Source organism: Coregonus clupeaformis, unplaced genomic scaffold (genome assembly GCF_020615455.1).
Source record: "Coregonus clupeaformis isolate EN_2021a unplaced genomic scaffold, ASM2061545v1 scaf1922, whole genome shotgun sequence".
Taxonomy (NCBI): Eukaryota; Metazoa; Chordata; class Actinopteri; order Salmoniformes; family Salmonidae; genus Coregonus; species Coregonus clupeaformis.
The window spans coordinates 42051-63980 of record NW_025535376.1 but is presented as its reverse complement, the minus strand read 5'-3'; the positions used below and the strand labels follow the sequence as shown (position 1 = coordinate 63980).

The following is a 21930-nucleotide window of genomic DNA, read 5'->3' as shown; positions in this document are numbered from 1 at the left end:
AATCTCAGCTTGTTACCTGTATAAAAGACACATGTCCACAGAAGCAATCAATCAGATTCCAAACTCTCCACCACGGCTAAGACCAAAGAGCTCTCCAAGGATGTCAGCGACAAGATTGTAGACCTACACAAGGCTGGAATGGGCTACAAGACCATCGCCAAGCAGCTTGGTGAGAAGGTGACAACAGTTGGTGCGATTATTCGCAAATGGAAGAAACACAAAATAACTGTCAATCTCCCTCTGCCTGGGCCTCCAAGCAAGATCTCACCTCGTGGAGTTGCAATGATCATGAGAACGGTGAGGAATCAGCCCAGAACTACACGGAAGGATCTTGTCAATGATCTCAAGGCAGCTGGGACCATAGTCACCAAGAAAACAATTGGTAACACACTACGCCGTGAAGGACTGAAATCCTGCAACGCCAGCAAGGTTCCCCTGCTCAAGAAAGCACATATACATGCCCGTCTGAAGTTTGCCAATGAACGTCTGAATGATTCAGAAGAGAACTGGGTGAAAGTGTTGTGGTCAGATGAGACCAAAATCGAGCTCTTTGGCAACAACTCAACTCGCCGTGTTTGGATGAGGAGGAATGCTGCCTATGACCCCAAGAACACCATCCCCACCGTCAAACATGGAGGTGGAAACATTATGCTTTGGGGGTGTTTTTCTGCTAAAGGGACAGGACAACTTCACCGCATCAAAGGGACGATGGACGGGGCCATGTACCGTCAAATCTTGGGTGAGAACCTCCTTCCCTCAGCCAGGGCATTGAAAATGGGTCGTGGATGGGCATTCCAGCATGACAATGACCCAAAACACACGGCCAAGGCAACAACGGAGTGGCTCAAGAAGAAGCACATTAAGGTCCTCGAGTGGCCTAGCCAGTCTCCAGACCTTATCCCAAAGAAAATCTATTGAGGGAGCTGAAGGTTCGAGTTGCCAAACGTCAGCCTCAAAACTTTAATGACTTGGAGAAGATCTGCAAAGAGGAGTGGGACAAAATCCCTCCTGAGATGTGTGCAAACCTGGTGGCCAACTACAAGAATCGTCTGACCTCTGTGATTGCCAACAAGGCAAGTACTAAGTCATGATTTTCAAAGGGGTCAAATACTTATCAAATACTTATTTCCCTTATTAAAATGCAAATCAATTTATAACATTTTTTACATGCATTTTTATGGATTTTTGTTGTTGTTATTCTGTCTCTCACTGTTCAAATAAACCTACCATTAAAATGATAGACTGATCATGTCTTTGTCAGTGGGCAAAGGTACAAAATCAGCAGGGGATCAAATACTTTTTTCCCTCACTTTATAAGGAGCATTGGTGGCAGATCTGAAGGCCGAATGGTAAAGATCATCTAGCCGCTCGATTTATCCTACCATGACTATATCCAACCCAGCTCCATGTGTTGCACTATCATGTATCCTACCATGACTATATCCAACCCAGCTCCATGTGCTGCACTATCATGTATCCTACCATGACTATATCCAACCCAGCTCCATGTGTTGCACTATCATGTATCCTACCATGACTATATCCAACCCAACTCCATGTGTTGCCACTATCATGTATCCTACCATGACTATATCCAACCCAGCTCCATGTGTTGCCACTATCATGTATCCTACCATGACTATATCCAACCCAGCTCCATGTGTTGCCACTATCATGTATCCTACCTGGCTGAAGCTTTGATCCAGTGGAAGAAGTATTGAGGGGCAGGGAGGTTAAAGGTCACTGCAGGGATAGAGCTGTTACTCTACACTATCCCTAGATAATCCAGTAATGAGAGAAAATGGATAGAATATTTAGGGCCCTATCAAATCTGTTAAATGTTTTACCTAATTACATTTTGTTTAGTTTTGTGTTTTCTTCATGTAGTTTTTCCAGGTTTCTGATTTGTCCCTGTTTTTTTTTTGTTTTTTTGCTCTCAAAATCACACTGTTAATAGAAAAACAACAACGTTCTAAGTCCACAACAATACTTAAACCACATCAGGAGACCACTTTTGACGTTCTCCTTTTTGGGTGTAGATACCCTTTAATTCAAGTGGCACCAGCAAGAGCCTTGCTTGGTTAGTGGTGTCTCTGTAGCACACGTGATTGCAGAGTTTGCTGAACAAATCACAACTGGATTGATGCAAATAATCATGATATCATTCTGCAAGGTAGGCATAGACTACTTTGTAGTTAACATTTAATTGACAAGTGTCGTGTATTGGGATTATGCCTTTGTTAAATGTTTTAAGTGGAACTGAAATAATGTTGATTTTAGTATCAAGAGGGAATGTTTTAGTGTAGCGCCACATAAAACAGACAGGAAGTGTGTTGTAGACAGGGGAGACTGGTGATTGGCCAGAAGAGGGAGCCCATCTTTTTGCATTGTTTATAAGTAGGGGTAAACGAAGAAGAGAGGCAGAGCAGCCATTCTGAGGCGTCGCTCTCCGGATGTCATGTCATCTGTCACTTATGCTGAAAGCTTGTGATCTGAATAAACTTATGATCAAGGATTCAGTATGAGCGGACTCCTTTCTTTATCAGCAATGATTGCCACCATTCACCCGATACGACACAAGGTTTTTGGGAAAGCTTTTCCATCAACCAGAAGATGGTTACCATTATCATAATCTCTAACAGCTACACAGTTTGGAATATGCCTGCCTCGTCATTATTTTTTCAATCTGCATTACCCACTCCAGTCAGCAGATGACGATGTGAGACTTTCAGGTGATGCTTCTTGTGTGACGTGTAATCTAGTGGACGGGACGGGAGGCTTTTTCAACAGCGACAAAAGGCTGCTGATTCAACCAGGCGGTAGTTTGCTAGCGAACATAAAGTCGAAACATTGAAGGTCTTTAGACCAATCTGGTTTATTTAATCTTAGTGTTTAGCACATCATTATGTTTACGTGTCTACTAGTTCATTTAAACGTAATTTGCTTGTTAAATTATCAAATGTGGTAAATTGATACTGCACTAGGTTAATCGCCCGGAGCTTGAGCTCACTAAACTAGACGGAGAAAGAAGCTTTCAGAATGAAAAAGGAGGAAGAGGAGGCTATCACATTGAAAGAAGAAGAGGATGATATTACAGTGAAAGAGGAAGATGGGGAAGAGGTTGTCAGAGTGGAAGAGGAGAAGGTAAAAGCTTTCATAATCAAAAAGGAGGACGATGCCATAACATTGAAAGAAGATAATGTAGTGAAAGAAGAGGAAGAACCTTTTGGAGTAAAAGAGGAAGAGGAGGCTATCTCAATAAAAGAGGAGCAGGAAGCCGTTTTGGGAGTGAAAAAGGAGGAGGAGGAGCCTGAAGATCCGATTAACACCAGTGAGTACTGTCTTTAAAACAGGGGCACAAACTATGCAGTTCTTGAACTAATGTGGGGTTTTAAAGGGGCATTCTACTGAAGTTCTACACTTGAATATGTTGTTCAGTACTGTAGGTATTGTTTAAGGGGCAATCTGCAATTGGTACATATATTTTTGGACTTTTAAATTAGATTTATTGAATTATCCATGTTGGTCTACATTAAAGTGTACTTCATCTAATATAACAGGCTTTTAAAATTCAATACTGGTGCATAATTTCTATTTAAAATATCAAAGGGCACCCATTTCGTGGAAAGACCCTTTTATATTTGCATCAAACAATATTTCATAAATGCACAATGAAAGCGACAATTTAAAGCCCTGTTTAGACATATTCATGTCTCTTGTAAGACCCTATGATTGTAATAGATCATAAGTTTACCATCTGTTTGATGTTCTCGTTCACACAGGAGAGAGACATGACTATCATGGATCCTCTGGGGAGCCTCAACAACATCCTGATGCTGACGAGGCAGAGAAGAGTCTCTCCAGATCAGAACACCAGATGGTACAGCTTGGTCTGGTCTAGCATACAGCTTGCTCCATCGGGGGCTGGGTTTCTGTAAAGCACTTTATGACAACAGTGACATCAGCATCCATAATGATATGTGTCTGTGTCCCCTCTATATGGTTACCAGGACAACGCTAGCCCTTCCGCCCTCCCAGAGTCCCCGTGTCGTACCTCTCCCAGTAGCACCTTACTGTTGGGTCTGAAGAGGTTGTCTGTGCGGCTGGTGGACTGCAGGAAAACAACGGGGCTGAGTGGAACTGTGAGAGGAGGAGAAGAGAAGAAAGGAGCAGATTTGACTCATCAAAGTAAGTGCTGTAGTTTAGTTTGAACAAATAAAATAGATCTGCCCACTGGTATCTGTTACCAGGACAACCAGCAGAGTTATGTTAGTTGACATGAAGATAGACTTGTATCTGTTACCAGGACAACCAGCAGAGTTATGTTTGTTGAGATGACAATAAACTGGTACAGTTGAAGTCGGAAGTTTACATACACCTTAGCCAAATACATTTAAACTCAGTTTTTCACAATTCCTGACATTTAATCCTAGAAAAAATTCCCTGTTTTAGGTCAGTTAGGATCACCACTTTATTTTAAGAATGTGAAATGTCCGAATAATAGTAGAGAGAATGATGTATTTCAGCTTTTATTTATTTCATCACATTCCCAGTGGGTCAGAAGTTTACATACACTCAATTAGTATTTGGTAGCATTGCCTTTCAATTATTTAACTTGGGTCAAACGTTTCGGGTAGCCTTCCACAAGCTTCCCACAATAAGTTGGGGAAGTGTAGCTCAGTTGGTAGATCATGGCGCTTGCAACGCCAGGGTTGTGGGTACGATTCCTACGGGGGGCCAGTATGAGAAGAAGAAAAAAATGTATGCACTCACTAACTTTTGTTATGTTGATATAGGACTCGTTTTACTGTGGATATAGATACTTTTGTACCTGTTTCCTCCAGCATCTTCACAAGGTCCTTTGCTGTTTTTCTGGGATTTTCTTTGCACTTTTCGCACCAAAGTACATTCATCTCGAGGAGACAGAACGCGTCTCCTTCCTGAGCGGTATGACGGCTGCGTGGTCCCATGGTGTTTATACTTGCGCACTATTGTTTGTACAGATGAACGTGGTACCTTCAGGTGTTTGGAAATTGCTCCTAAGGATGAACCAGACTTGTGGAGGTCTACAATTTTTTTCTGAGGTGTTGGCTGATTTCTTTTCATTTTCCCATGATGTCAAGCAAAGAGGCACTGAGTTTGAAGGTAGGCCTGGAAATACATCCACAGGTACACCTCCAATTGACTCAAATGATTTTAATTAGCCTATCAGAAGCTTCTAAAGCCATGACATCATTTTCTGGAATTTTCCAAGCTGTTTAAAGGCACAGTCAACTTAGTGTATGTAAATTTCTGTCCCACTGGAATTGTGATACACTGAATTATAAGTGAAATAATCTGTCTGTAAGCAATTGTTGGAAAAATGACTTGTGTCATGCACAAAGTAGATGTCCTAACCGACTTGCCAAAACTATAGTTTGTTAATAAGAAATTTGTGGAGTGGTTGAAAAATGATTTTTAATGACTCCAACCTAAGTGTATGTAAAATTCTGACCTCAACTGTATATTTCCACCACAGTAGACAGTTCTGTTAGTTGACATGAAGATAGACTGGTGGATATGGATGTTATGAATATCATAACACTGAAAAAGGATTCTGCCAATGAAAAGAGAGAAACCAATAGACTATATAAAACCTTGATGAAAGTTAGATTTAGAAAGAAAGTTTCAAGATGATCTGATGTATGGTGCATGTTTTACAAAAACTTTTCCTAAAAACATTATGGATGTTACCTTGCCTGTCCCAGTCACCCCCCTATCTTTACAATATTCTAGAACAAATCCAATGTTATTTGTCACATGCGCCGAATACAACAGGTGTAGACTTTACAGTGAAATACTTACAAGCCCTTAACCAACAATTCAGTTTTAAGAAAGAAAAAAGAAATATAGCAAATAATTAAGGAGCAACAATAAAATAACAGTAGCGAGGCAATATACAGGGGGTTCCTGTACAGAGTCAATGTGCGGGGGCACCGGTTAGTCGAGGTAATTGAGGTAATATGTACATGTAGGTAGAGGTAAAGTGACTATGCATGGATAATAAACAGAGTAGCAGCAGCGTAAAAATGGGGGTGGGGTGGGAACAATGCAAATAGTCCAGGTAGCAATTTGATTAACTGTTCAAGAGTCTTATGGCTTGGGGGTAGAATCTGTTAAGACACCTTTTTTTACCTTGACTTGGTGCTCCGGTACCGCTTGCCGTGCGGTAGGAGAGAGAACAGTGTATGACTAGGCTGGCTGGAGTCCTTTGCAATTTTTGGGCCTTCCTCTGACACCGCCTGGTATAGAGGTCCTGGATGGCAGGAAGCTTGGCCCCAGTGATGTACTGGGTCAAACGCACTACCCTCTGTGGTGCCTTGTGGTCGGAGGCCGAGCAGTTGCCGTGATGCAACTAGTCAGGATGCTCGCTATGGTGCAGCTGTATAACTTTTTGAGGGTCTGAGTACACATGCCAAATATTTTCAGTCTCTTGAGGGGGAGTAGGCGTTGTCGTGCCCTCTTCACGACTGTCTTGGTGTGTTTGTACCATTATAGTTTTTTGGTGATGTGGACACCAAGGAACTTGAAGCTCTCAACCTGCTCCACTATAGCCCCGTCGATGAGAATGGGGGTGTGCTCAGTCCTCCTTTTTCTGTAGTCCACAATCATCTCCTTTGTCTTGGTCACGTTGAGGGAGAGGTTGTTATCCTGGCACCACACTGGCAGGTCTCTGACCTCCTCCCTATAGGCTGTCTCATCGTTGTCAGTGATCAGGCCTACCACTGTTGTGTCGTCAGCAAACTTAATGATTGTGTTGAAGTCGTGCTTGGCCATGCAGTCATGGATGAAAAGGGAGTACAGGAGGGGACTAAGCACGCACCCCTGAGTGGCCCCTGTGTTGAGCATCAGCGTGGCAGATGTGTTGTTGCCTACCCTTACCACCTGGGGGCGGCCCATCAGGAAGTCCAGGATCCATTTGCAGAGGGAGGTGTTAAGTCCCAGGTTACTTAGCTTAGTGATCAGCTTTGAGGGCACTATGGTGTTGAACGCTGAGCTGTAGTCAATGAATAGCATTCTCACGTAGGTGTTCCTTTTGTCCAGGTGGGAAAGGACAGTGTGGAGTGCAATAGAGATTGCACCATCTGTGGATCTTTTGGGGCGGTATGCAAATTGGAGTGGGTCTAGGATTTCTGGGATAATGGTGTTGATGTGAGCCATGACAAGCCTTTCAAAGCACTTTATTTCTACAGACGTGAGTGCTACGGGTCGGTAGTCATTTAGGCAGGTTACCTTGGCGTTCTTGGGCACAGGGACTATGGTGATCTGCTTGAAACATGTTGGTATTATGGACTCGGTCAGGGACAGGTTGAAAATGTCAGTGAAGACACTTGCCAGTTGGTCAGCGCATGCTCAGAGTATACGTCCTGGTAATCCATCTTGCCCTGCGGTCTTGTGAATGTTGACCTGTTTAAAGGTCTTACTCACATTGGCTGCAGGGAGCGTGATCACACAATCACCGGAACAGCTGATGCTCTCATGCATGCTTCAGTGTTGCTTGCCTCGAAGCGAGCTTATAAGTCATTTAGCTCGTCTGGTAGGCTCGTGTCACTGGGCAGCTCGCGGCTGTGCTTCCCTTTGTAGTCCGTAATAGTTTGCAAGCCCTGCCACATCCGACGAGCATCGGAGCCGGTGTAGTATGATTCAATCTTAGTCCTGTATTGACACTTTGCCTGTTTGATGGTTCGTCAGAGGGCATTGCAGGATTTCTTATAAACGTCCGGGTTAGAGTCCTTCTCCTTGAAAACGGCAGCTCTACCCTTTAGCTCAGGGAGAATGTTGCCTGTAATCCATTGCTTCTTGTTGGGGTGCGTATGGTCTCTGTGGGGACGACGTCATCGATGCACTTATTGATGAAGCCAGTGACTGATGTGGTGTAACCCACAATGCTATCGGAATAATCCCCAAACATATTCCAGTCTGTGCTATCAAAACAGTCCTGTAGCTTAGCATCTGTGTCCTCTGACCACTTCCTTATTGAGCAAGTCACTGGTACTTCCTGCTTTAGTTTTTGCTTGTAAGCAGGAATCAGGAGGATGGAGTTATGGTGAGATTTGCCAAATGGAGGGCGAGCAAGAGCTTTGTACGCGTCTCTGTGTGTGGAGTAAAGGTGGTCTAGAGTTTTATTTCCTCTGGTTGCACATGTGACATGCTTGTAGAAATGACATAAAACGTATGTAAGTTTCCCTGCACTATACAGGTGGTTGAGTGCCGTCTTAGTGCCAGCATCGGTTTGTGGTGGTAAACAGACATCTACGAAAAATATAGATGAAAACACTCTTGATAAATAGTGTGGTCTACAGGCAAACAAAACTCAAGATTAGTTCAATTTTGATTCTTAAATGAGGACTGTAGCGTCTAATGATGAAACATTATGGAGTCTTAAAGGAGGACTGTAGCATCTAATGATGAAACATTATGGAGTCTTAAAGGAGGACTGTAGCATCTAATGATGAAACATGGAGTCTTAAAGGAGGACTGGGATGAAAATGGAAAGTAAAGGGGATATCTAGTCAGTCACAGCTGAATGCATTCACTCTAAATGTGTCTTCCTCATTTAACCCAACACATCTGAATCAGAGAGGTGCGGGGGCTGCCTTAATCGACGTTCCACGTCATCCGCGTCCGAGGAAAAGTTGTTGTTGGGGGATAACTGCTTTGCTCAAGTGCAGAACGGCAGACCTTTCCACCATGCGGGCGTGGGGATTCGAACCAGTGACCTTTCGGTTACTGGCCCAACACTCTTAACCGCTAGTCTACAAATGTTCCAACTTCAATTAATTATTTCTCAATGATGCTTTAAAGGAGACGTTTACCCAAAATCCAGAAACTCTGAAGTGATTCCATACTGTGAAACTAGTCCAGTGGAGTGCCCTCTCTCCCTGTAGTGCTGTACTGAAACAGCTTCAAACACGTATCACGTGACGTTGCTGAATGCGGGCCTCGCTCTGCTGCTTTGCCAGTTAATTTGTTATTTTATTAAAGCTATGGCCTTTGGCTTTCACCTGGAATTGTTTATTTATGTCTGAGAAATAAACTTTTTTCGATCAATAAAACATATACAAATATGATGATATCATAGTTAATTCATGACATCTGAATGAATTAACCTTTTCATACTTCAGACCCCTTGACCTTGCCATAGTGTGCAAAGCTGTCATCAAGGCAAAGGGTGGCTATTTGAAGAATCTCAAATACAGTGGGGAGAACAAGTATTTGATACACTGTCGATTTTGCAGGTTTTCTTACTTACAAAGCATGTAGAGGTCTGTAATTGTTATCATAGGTACACTTCAACTGTGAGAGACAGAATCTAAAACAAAAATCCAGAAAATCACATTGTATGATTTTTAAGTAATTAATTTGCATTTTATTGCATGACATAAGTATTTGATCACCTACCAACCAGTAAGAATTCCGGCTCTCACAGACCTGTTAGTTTTTCTTTAAGAAGCCCTCCTGTTCTCCACTCATTACCTGTATTAACTGCACCTGTTTGAACTCGTTACCTGTATAAAAGACACCTGTCCACACACTCAATCAAACAGACTCCAACCTCTCCACAATGGCCAAGACCAGAGAGCTGTGTAAGGACATCAGGGATAAAATTGTAGACCTGCACAAGGCTGTGATGGGCTACAGGACAATAGGCAAGCAGCTTGGTGAGAAGGCAACAACTGTTGGCACAATTATTAGAAAATGGAAGAAGTTCAAGATGATGGTCATTCACCCTTGGTCTGGGGCTCCATGCAAGATCTCACCTCGTGGGGCATCAATGATCATGAGGAAGGTGAGGGATCAGCCTAGAACTACACGGCAGGACCTGGTCAATGACCTGAAGAGAGCTGGGACCACAGTCTCAAAGAAAACCATTAGTAACACACTACGCCATCATGGATTAAAATCCTGCAGCGCACGCAAGGTCCCCCTACCAGCGCATGTCCAGGCCGTCTGAAATTTGCCAATGACCATCTGGATGATCCAGAGGAGGAATGGGAGAAGGTCATGTGGTCTGATGAGACAGAAATAGAGCTTTTTGGTCTAAACTCCACTCGCTGTGTTTGGAGGAAGAAGAAGGATGAGTACAACCCCAAGAACACCATCCCAACCGTGAAGCATGGAGGTGGAAACATCATTCTTTGGGGATGCTTTTCTGCAAAGGGGACAGGAAGACGGCCCCGTATTGAGGGGAGGATGGATGGGGCCATGTATCGCGAGATCTTGGCCAACAACCTCCTTCCCTCAGTAAGAGCATTGAAGATGGGTCGTGGCTGGGTCTTCCAGCATGACAACGACCCGAAACACACAGCCAGGGCAACTAAGGAGTGGCTCCGTAAGAAGCATCTCAAGGTCCTGGAGTGGCCTAGCCAGTCTCCAGACCTGAACCCAATAGAACATCTTTGTAGGGAGCTGAAAGTCTGTATTGCCCAGCGACAGCCCCGAAACCTGAAGGATCTGGAGAACGTCTGTATGGAGGAGTGGGCCAAAATCCCTGCTGCAGTGTGTGCAAACCTGGTCAAGACCTACAGGAAACGTATGATCTCTGTAATTGCAAACAAAGGTTTCTGTACCAAATATTAAGTTTTGCTTTTCTGATGTATTAAATACTTATGTCATGCAATAAAATGCAAATTAATTACTTAATTATCATATAATGTGATTTTCTGGATTTTTGTTTTAGATTGTCTCTCACAGTTGAAGTGTACCTATGATAGAAATTACAGACCTCTACATGCTTTGTAAGTAGGAAAACCTGCAAAATCGGCAGTGTATCAAATACTTGTTCTCCCCACTGTATATAATATATTTGTTTAACACTTTTTTGGTTACTACATGATTCCATATGTATTATTTCATAGTTTTGATGTCTTCACTATTATTCTACAATGTAGGAAATAGTCAAAATAAAGAAAGACCCTTGAATAAGTAGGTGTTCTAAAACCTAAACAAAAATATAAACGCAACAATTTCAACGATTTACAGTTCATATAAGCCAGGGCTGCCCAACCCTCTTCCTGTAGGTTTTCAGTCCAACTCTAATTTAGCATATCTGATTCAGCTTGTTAAGGTCTTGTTGAGCAGCTAATAAGTAGAATCAGGTGTGTTAAATTAGAGCTGGACTGATAACCCACAGGACGATACATCTCCAGGAAGAGGGGGGTTGGGCAGCCTTGATATAAGCAAATCAGTCAATGTAAATAAATTCATTAGGCACTTATCTATGGACTTAACATGACTGGGCAGGAACGCAGCCATTGGTGGGCCAGCCAATCAGAATACATTTTTCCCCACAAAAGGGCTGTATTACAGAGAGAAATTATCCTCAGTTTCATCAGCTGTCAGGATGGCTGGTCTCAGACGATATGGAGGTCCTGGGATGGCGTTGTTATACGTGGTCTACGGTTGTGAGGCCGGTTGGATGCACTGCCAAATTCTCTAAAAAGACGGAGTAACATCTCCAGTGGATATTCCTGCAGTCAGCATGCCAATTGCACACTCCCTCAAAACTTGAGACATCTGTGGCATTGTGTGACACAATTGCATATTTTAATGGCCTTTTATTGTCCCCAGCACAAGATGCACCCTTGTAATGATCATGCTGTTTAATCAGTTTCTTGATATGCCACACCTGTCAGGTGGATGGATTATCTTGGCAAAGGAGAAATGTTCACTAACAAGGATGTAAACAAATTTGTGCACAAGATTTGAGAGAAATAAGCTTTAGTGCTCTTGGATTTCTGGGATCTTTTATTTCAGCTCATGAAACATGGGACCAACACTTTACATGTTGCGTTTATATTTTTAGGAACAAAATATTTCACATTCTTTTTGACTTTATCCAAAATATCATGACATTAGTGATAGTCTAAATCAGAAGAATTGCCATTTAAACAGCAGTGTCGGACTCTTTCGACAATGGGGAGATGTTACTGATGTGCTTTGTGTCTGTCTCCAATGTAAAAAAAAAAAGAAGTTTGGGACTTCCACACAAAATTACTTATCTTAGGTTGAAGGAAATGTGTAGGTCTCATTCTGTATCATACAGCTATTAAGGTTATACATTTACAACCAGCTGCGCAATAGGAATCCAGAGATGTCTGTGTCTTGAGTGTCCTAGAACTGTCTAGTTTTTTGTGTTCTGACTTATAAAACAGAATGAATAAAAATGTATCAGTAATTACCAGGAAGCTCTACAACATCATTTGTTTTGAAATCACACCAAGATTGTTTTAATTGATTAAATGTTTCAAAACTGTCCTCAGGTTATTGAGGGATCTGATTTGGATTAAATGTCATAGCAAGGTGGTTTTATCAAGTGGAGGTTTCATTCAGGTCTCTCTTTAAATAAACACTGTCTTTGGCAGGAGAAAAACCAAAGTCGGAGGAATCAGAGACGTCCAAACCAGCAAGACGACACCTCTGCTCCCAGTGTGGAACTAGGTTTGTCAAGTTAGGAAGCCTGAAAAGACATGAGAAGGCACACACAGGAGTGAAGCCACACCATTGCGCCCAGTGTGGAAAGAGTTTTAACAACTTAGGAAACATGAAAGCTCATGAGAAAATACACAAAGGAGAGAAGCCATACCATTGCGCCCAGTGTGGAAAGAGTTTTAAACGGTTAGACTACCTGAAATCTCATGAGCAAATACACACAGGGGAGAACCCTTACCACTGCTCCCATTGTGGAAAGGGTTTTGTCCGTTTACAGACCCTGAAAGTACATGAGAAGGCACACACAGGAGCGAAGCCACACCATTGCGCCCAGTGTGGAAAGCGTTTTAACCACTTAGGAAACATGAAAGCTCATGAGCAAATACACAAAGAGGAGAAGCCATACCATTGCTCCCAGTGTGGAAAGAGTTTTAAACGGTTAGACTACCTGAAATCTCATCAGAAAGGACACACAGTGGAGAAGCCTTACCACTGCTCCCAGTGTGGAAAGAGTTTTAGCTGGTTGGACACCCTGAAAAGACATGAGAGGATACACACAATGGAGAAGCCTTACCACTGCTCCCATTGTGGAAAGAGTTTTAACCAGTTAGGAAACATGAAAGCTCATGAGCGGACACACACAGGAGAGAATAATTACTTATCCTAGTGTGTAAGTTGATATTTCACATCACATTGACTTAAAGTTCATCAGAGGACATACACATTGCTCCCATTGTCTTTATATTGTTGACTGAGATTGTGTTTACTTGGTTGTGTATACAAAGTATACTTAAACATTTATTTGTAAGTTTTTATTAGAAAACATGAATTGAACATAGAGCTTGTCAGTTTGAATATAGAGTAGATCAGATTCCATGTGTTTAAATGGTCCTTTTTTAAACTCTGTGTGTGTTTATCTGGGTGTGTCATTCCTCCAGCTCTACAGATAATCAAATTATATTTGGATGTGATGCATTTGCTTCATTGTTTACATTGTTGGCCCACTGATGATTTAATGAAATAGAGTGGGGGGAAAAAAGTATTTAGTCAGCCACCAATTGTGCAACTTCTCCCACTTAAAAAGAGAGGCCTAAAATTTTCATCATAGGTACACGTCAACTATGACAGACAAATTGAGAGAGAAAAAATCCAGAAAATCACATTGTAGGATTTTTAATGAATTTATTTGCAAATTATGGTGGAAAATAAGTATTTAGTCACCTACAAACAAGCAAGATTTCTGGCTCTCACAGACCTGTAACTTCTTCTTTAAGAGGCTCCTCTGTCCTCCACTCGTTACCTGTATTAATGGCACCTGTTTGAACTTGTTATCAGTATAAAAGACACCTGTCCACAACCTCAAACAGACACACTCCAAACTCTAATATGGCCAAGACCAAAGAGCTGTCAAAGGACACCAGAAACAAAATTGTAGACCTGCACCAGGCTGGGAAGACTGAATCTGCAATAGGTAAGCAGCTTGGTTTGAAGAAATCAACTGTGGGAGCAATTATTAGGAAATGAAAGACATACAAGACCACTGATAATCTCCCTCGATCTGGGGCTCCACGCAAGATCTCACCCCGTGGGGTCAAAATGATCACAAGAACGGTGAGCAAAAATCCCAGAACCACACGGGGGGACCTAGTGAATGACCTGCAGAGAGCTGGAACCAAAGTAACAAAGCCTACCATCAGTAACACACTACGCCGCCAGGGACTCAAATCCTGCAGTGCCAGACGTGTCCCCCTGCTTAAGCCAGTACATGTCCAGGCCCGTCTGAAGTTTGCTAGAGTGCATTTGGATGATCCAGAAGAGGATTGGGAGAATGTCATATGGTCAGATGAAACCAAAATATAACTTTTTGGTAAAAATTCAAGCATGGGGGTGGAAACATCATGCTTTGGGGCTGTTTTTCTGCAAAGGGACCAGGACGACTGATCTGTGTAAAGGTAAGAATGAATGGGGCCATGTATCGTGAGATTTTGAGTGAAAACCTCCTTCCATCAGCAAGGGCATTGAAGATGAAACTTGGCTGGGTCTTTCAGCATGACAATGATCCCAAACACACCGCCCGGGCAACGAAGGAGTGGCTTCGTAATTAGCCAGTCTCCAGATCTCAACCCCATAGAAAATCTTTGGAGGGAGTTGAAAGTCCGTGTTGCCCAGCGACAGCCCCAAATCATCACTGCTCTAGAGGAGATCTGCATGGAGGACTGGGCCAAAATACCAGCAACAGTGTGTGAAAACCTTGTGAAGACTTACAGAAAACGTTTGACCTGTGTCATTGCCAACAAAGGGTATATAACAAAGTATTGAGAAACTTTTGTTATTGACCAAATACTTATTTTCCACCATAATCTGCAAATAAATTCATTAAAAATCCTACAATGTGATTTTTCTCATCTTGTCTGTCATAGTTCACGAGTACCTATGATGAAAATTACAGGCCTCTCTCATCTTTTTAAGTGGGAGAACTTGCACAATTGGTGGCTGACTAAATACTTTTTTTCCCCACTGTAAATGTTATCTGACTCTGTAATGGAACAATTTAATTGTATGTGTCCACATAACTGAGAATGTGACTAACCTTGAGAAAACTGTCCTATTATAATCTCTTGTTCTTGGGAGTATCATACTGTGTTGCGAACCAGCTTGCACCTGCGTCCTTGTATAAATAAAGTCCTGCCCAGGAACAGGAAACTATAAAGATATGTGCTCATCACCCAATGCTTTGGAATTCATACTGTCTACACTGCACTGTGTAACTCTGTTATTCTCTCTGAGCTCAGAAATAAAGAATCTTGGTTTGACTTAGACTCCAGCAGATCCTTATTTTATAATATCCACCACAACTCGCCCACAGATTGCTGTTTCATCATTGTCTCAATGAAGAGTTCCTCGTTCGACTTTCCTGGGGGCATTTACAAGCCTCCCACTGGTTGAATAAACGTTGTTTCCACGTCATTTCAAAAAAAAAAATCCATGTGATGATGTTAGATCAATGTGGAAAACTGATTGGATTTGCAAAAAGCCATCAACATATTTATTTTTTACTGACCTGGCAATCTAAATCCAATGACGGGTGACATTTGCATTTTAATGAGGGAAATAAGTATTTGACCCCTCTGCAAAACATGACTTAGTACTTGGTGGCAAAACCCTTATTGGCAATCACAGAGGTCAGACGTTTCTTGTAGTTGGCCACCATGTTTGCACACATCTCAGGAGGGATTTTGTTCCACTCCTCTTTGCAGATCTTCTCCAAGTCATTAAGGTTTCGAGGCTGACGTTTGGCAACTCAAACCTTCAGCTCCCTCCACAGATTTTCATTGGGTTAAGGTCTGGAGACTGGCTAGGCCACTCCAGGACCTTCATGTGCTTCTTCTTGAGCCACTCCTTTGTTGCCTTGGCCGTGTGTTTTGGGTCATTGTCATGCTGGAATACCCATCCACGACCCATTTTCAATGCTCTGGCTGAGGGAAGGTGGTTCTCATCCAAGATTTGATGGTACATGGCCCCGTCCATCATCCCTTTGATGCGGTGAAGTTGTCCTATCCCCTTAGCAGAAAAACACCCCCTAAGCATAATGTTTCCATCTCCATGTTTGACGGTGGGGATGGTGTTCTTGGGGTCATAGGCAGCATTCCTCCTCCTCCAAACACGGCGAGTTGAGTTGATGCCAAAGAGCTCGATTTTGGTCTCATCTGACCACAACACTTCCACCCAGTTCTCCTCTGAATCATTCAGATGTTCATTGGCAAACTTCAGACGGCCCTGTATATGTGCTTTCTTGAGCAGGGGGACCTTGCGGGCGCTGCAGGATTTCAGTCCTTCACGGCGTATTGTGTTACCAATTGTTTTCTTGGTGACTATGGTCCCAGCTGCCTTGAGATCATTGACAAGATCCTCCCATGTAGTTCTGGGCTGATTCCTCACCGTTCTCATGATCATTGCAACTCCACGAGGTGAGATCTTGCATAGGGAGATTGACAGTTCTTTTGTGTTTCTTCCATTTGCGAATAATCGCACCAACTGTTGTCACCTTCTCACCAAGCTGCTTGGTGATGGTCTTGTAGCCCATTCCAGCCTTGTGTAGGTCTACAATCTTGTCCCTGACATCCTTGGAGAGCTCTTTGGTCTTGGCCATGGTGGAGAGTTTGGAATCTGATTGATTGACTGCTTCTGTGGACAGGTGTCTTTTATACAGGTAACAAGCTGAGATTAGGAGGTTTGAGTTGCCAAACGTCAGCCTCAAAACTTTAATGGCTTGGAGAAGATCTGCAAAGAGGAGTGGGACAAAATCCCTCCTGAGATGTGTGCAAACCTGATGGCCAACTACAAGAAACGTCTGACCTCAGTGATTGCCAACAAGGGTTTTGCCACCAAGTACTAAGTCATGTTTTGCAGAGGGGTCAAATACTTATTTCCCTCATTAAAATGCAAATCAATGCGTAACATTTTTTACATGCATTTTTCTGGATTTTTTTGTTGTTATTCTGTCTCTCACTGTTCAAATAAACCTACCATTAAAATTATAGACTGATCATGTCTTTGTCAGTGGGCAAACGTACAAAATCAGCAGGGGATCAAATACTTTTTTCCCTCACTGTATATATACACACACACTACCAGAGAAAAGTTTGGACACCTTCTCATTCAAGGGTTTTTCTTCATTTTTACTATTTTTTAAATTTTTGAATAATAGTGAAGACATCAAAAATATGAAATAACACATATGGAATCATGTAGTGACCCAAAATCTTTTAAACAAATCTAAATATATTTTATATTTGAGATTCTTCAAATAGCCACCCTTTGCATTGATGACAGCTTCGCACACTCTTGGCATTCTCTCAACCAGCTTCGTAAGGAGTGATTGAATGCAGTTCAATTAACAGGTGTGCCTTGTTAAAAGTTAATTTGTGGAATTTGTTTCCTTCTTAATGCTTTTGAGCCAATCAGTTTTGTTGTGACAAGGTGGGGGGGGTATACAGAAGATAGCCCTATTTGGTAAAAGACCAAGTCCATATTATGGCAAGAACAGCTCAAATAAGCAAAGAGAAACGACAGTTCATCATTACTTTAAAGACATGAAGGTCAGTCAATCACAAAAAACATCAAGAGCTATGATGAAGCTGGCTCTAATGAGGCCCACCACAGGAAATAAATAGTTACCTCTGCTGCAGAGGATCATTTCATTAGAGTTACCAGCCTCAGAAACTGCAGCCCAAATAAATGCTTTACAGAGTTCAAGTAACACACACATCTCAACATCAACTGTTCAGAGGAGGCTGTGTGAATCAGGCCTTCATGGTCGAATTGCTGCAAAGAAACCACTACTAAAGGACACCAATAAGAAGAAGAGATTTGCTTGGGCCAAGAAACACGAGCAATGGACATTAGACCGGTGGAAATCTGTCCTTTGGTCTGATGAGTCCAAATGTGAGATTTTTAGTTCCAACCGCTGTGTCTCTGTGAAACAGAGTAGGAGAACGGATGATCTCTGCATGGGTGGTTCCCACCTTGAAGCATGGAGGAGGTGGTGTGAATGTGCTTTGCTGGTGAAACTGTCTGTGATTTATTTAGAATTCAAGGCACACTTAACCAGCATGGCTACCATCGCATTCTGCAGCGATACGCCATCCCATTTGGTTTGGGCTTAGTGGGACTATAATTAGTTTTTCAACAGCACAATGACCCAACACACCTCCAGTCTGTGTGGGCTATTTGACCAAGAAGGAAAGTGATGGAGTGCTGCATCAGTCACTCCATCACTTTCCACAATCACTCCACCTCAACCCAATTGAGATGGTTTGGGATGATTTGACCACAGAGTGAAGGAAAAGCAGCCAACAAGTGCTCAGCATATGTGGGAACTCCTTCAAGACTGTTGGAAAAGCATTCCAGGTGAAGCTGGTTGAGAGAATGCCAAGAGTGTGCAAAGCTGTTATCAAGGAAAAGGGTGGCTAAAATATATTTTGATTTTGTTTAACACTTTTTTGGTTATTACATGATTCCATATGTGTTATTTCATAGTTTTGATGTCTTCACTATTATTATACAATGTAGAAAATAGTAAAAATAAAGAAAAACCCTTGAATGAGTTGGTGTGTCCAAACTTTTGACTGGTACTGCAAAAGTGGGGAGAACAAGTATTTGATACACTGCCGATTTTGCAGGTTTTCCTACTTACAAAGCATGTAGAGGTCTGAAATTTCTAAACTAGCAACAATAACTATTGTCTATTGTTATTCTCAATGACCTTCCTGGCCTAATGAAAGCTAAATACAATGTTGGCGCCAGTTTTCATGTCTTTGGTTATTAGCTTATATTTCTCATTAAGAATAATGTTGTTTTAATTCTATATGAGTCACGACTTGCTTTGGTCATGTGTTCTCTTATGGGTCAATTATTTTAATTAGATTATAGCAATTAGGCTCTCTCCTCAATCACTAACAGTGCCTTCTGAAAGTATTCAGACCCCTTGACTTTTTCCACATTTTGTTACCTTACAGCCTTATTCTAAAATAGATTAAATAGAACAATTTCCTCAGCAATCTACACACAATCTACACACAATACCCCATAATGACAAAGCTAAAACAGGCTTTTAGAAATTTTTGCAAATTCATTAAAAATAAAAAACAGAAATACCTTATTTACATAAGTATTCAGACCCTTTGCTATGAGACTCGAAATTGAGCTCAGGTGCATCCTGCTTCCATTGATCATCCTTGAGATGTTTCTACAACTTGATTGGAGTCCACCTGTGGTAAGTTCAATTGATTGGACATCATTTGGAAAGGCACACACCTGTCTATATAAGGTCCCACAGTTGACAGTTCATGTCAGAGCAGAAACCAAGCCCTGAGGTCAAAGGAATTGTCCTTAAAGCTCCAAGACAGGATTGTGTCGAGGCACAGATCTGGGGAAGGGTACCAAAACATTTCTGCAGCATTGAAGGTCCCCAAGAACACAGTGGCCTTCAGTGCCTTCAGAAAGTATTCAGAACCCTTTACTATTTCCACATTTTTGGTTACATCCTTATTCTATTATAATTTTTATTTTTATTTTTATCCTCATCAATCCCCATAATGACAAAGCAAAAACTGGTTTTTAGAAATTGTAGCTAATTTATTAAAAATAAAAAACCTAATTATCATATTTACATAAGTATTCAGACCCTTTACTCAGTACTTTGTTGAAGCACCACTGGCAGCGATTACAGCCTCAAGTCTTCTTGGGTATGATACTACAAGCTTGTCACACCTGTATTTGGGGAGTTTCTCCCATTCTTCTCTGCAGATCCTCTCAGGTTGGATGGGAAGCTTTGCTGCAGAGCTATTTTCAGGTCTCTCCAGAGATGTTAGATCGGGTTCAAGTCCGGGCTCTGGCTTGGCCACTCAAGGACATTCAGAGACTTGTCCTGAAGCCACTACTGCGTTTTCTTTGCTGTGTGCTTAGGGTCGTTGTCCTGTTGGAAGGGGAACCTTCGCCCCAGTCTGAAGTCCTGAGTGCTGTTGAGCAGGTTTTCATCAAGGATCACTCTGTACTTTGCTCCGTTCATCTTTGCCTCAATCCTGACTAGTCTCCAAGTCCCTGCCGCTGAAAAACATGCTTCACCGTAGGGATGGTGCCAGGTTTCCTCCTGACGTGACGCTTGGCATTCAGGCCAAAGAGTTCAATCTTGGTTTCATCAGACCAGAGAATCTTGTTTCTCATGGTCTGAGAGTCTTTAGGTGCCTTTTGGCAAACTCCAAGTTGGCTGTCATGTGCCTTTTACTGAGGAGTGGCTTCAGTCTGGCCACTCCACCATAAAGGCCTGATTGGTGGAGTGCTGCAGAGATGGTTGTCCTTCTGGAAGTTTCTCCCCTAGAGGAACTCTATATCTCTTTCAGAATGACCATCGGGTTCTTGGTCACCTCCCTGACCAAGGCCCTTCTCCCCCGATTGCTCAGTTTGGCCACGCAGCCAGCTCTAGGAAGAGCCTTGGTTGTTCCAAACTTCTTCCATTTAAGGATGACGTTCTTGGGGACCTTCAATGCTGCAGAAATGTTTTGGTACCCTTCCCCAGATCTGTAACTCGACACAATCCTGTCTCAGCGCTCTATGGACAATTCCTTCAACCTCATGGCTTGGGTTTTGCTCTGACATGCACTGTTAACTGTGGGACCTTATATAGACAGGTGTGTGCCTTTCCAAATCATGTCCAATCAATTGAACTTACCACAGGTGGACTCCAATCAAGTTGTAGAAACATCTCAAGGATGATCAATGGAAGCAGGATGCACCTGAGCTCAATCTCGAGTACTTACACTACCGTTCAAAAGTTTGGGGTCACTTACAAATGTCCTTGTTTTTTAAAGAAAAGCAAAATGTTTGTCCATTAAAATAACGTCAAATTGATCAGAAATACAGTGTAGACATTGTTAATATTGTAAATGGCTATTGTAGCTGGAAACGGCTGATTTTTAATGTTTGCTAATACAAGTTCATCATTTAAAAGGCTAATTGATCATTAGAAAACCCTTTTGCAATTATGTTAGCACAGCTGAAAACTGTTGTGCTGACTTGAGACCAGTTGAGTATCTGGAGCATCAGCAATTGTGGGTTCGATTACAGGCTCAAAATGGCCAGAAACAATTAACTTTCTTCTGAAACTCGTCAGTTTATTCTTGTTCTGAGAAATGAAGGCTATTCCATGTGAGTAAATGCCAAGAAACTGAAGATCTCGTACAACGCTGTGTACTACTCCCTTCACAGAACAGCGGAAACAGTCAAAATAGAATATTGTATGAAATACTATAGCTTACCATGACTGTATCCAACCCAACTCCATTTGTTGCCACTATCATGTATCCTACCATGACTATATCCAACCCAACTCCATGTGTTGCCACTATCATGTATCCTACCATGACTATATCCAACCCAACTCCATGTGTTGCCACTATCATGTATCCTACCATGACTATATCCAACCCAACTCCATGTGTTGCCACTATCATGTATCCTACCATGACTATATCCAACCCAGCTCCATGTGTTGACACTATCATGTATCCTTCCATGACTATATCCAACCCAGCTCCATGTGTTGCCACTATCATGTATCCTACCATGACTATATCCAACCCAACTCCATTTGTTGCCACTATCATGTATCCTACCTGGCTGAAGCTTTGATCCAGTGGAAGAAGTATTGAGGGGCAGGGAGGTTAAAGGTCACTGCAGGGATACAGCTGTTACTCTACACTATCCCTAGATAATCCAGTAATGAGAGAAAATGTATAGAATATTTATGGCCGTATCAAATCTGTAAAATGTTTTAACTAATTACAATTTTTTTTTTTTTTTACGTTTTCTTCTTGTAGTTTTTCCAGGTTTCTGATTTGTCCCTGTTTTTCTGTTTTTCGCACTCAAAATCACACTGTTAATAGAAAAACAACAAAATTC

General features: G+C 42.1%; 1 protein-coding gene across 1 annotated transcript; it reads left to right on the top strand.

Annotated features, from left to right (window-relative positions):
• The first annotated feature begins 3845 nt into the window (after positions 1-3845).
• Positions 3846-13553, top strand: LOC123487947 (zinc finger protein 239-like). Its single transcript, XM_045218942.1, has 3 exons — positions 3846-3880; positions 4011-4188; positions 12405-13553. Exons 1-3 carry the CDS (start codon positions 3878-3880, stop codon positions 13136-13138), a joined length of 915 nt encoding a protein of 304 aa, XP_045074877.1. The 5' UTR covers positions 3846-3877; the 3' UTR covers positions 13139-13553.
• Positions 13554-21930: the final 8377 nt, after the last annotated feature.

Coding starts and splice junctions, on each gene's coding strand:
- LOC123487947 (XM_045218942.1), top strand. Junction 4,189..12,404: donor AGCAGATTTGACTCATCAAA/GTAAGTGCTGTA, acceptor TGTCTTTGGCAG/GAGAAAAACCAAAGTCGGAG.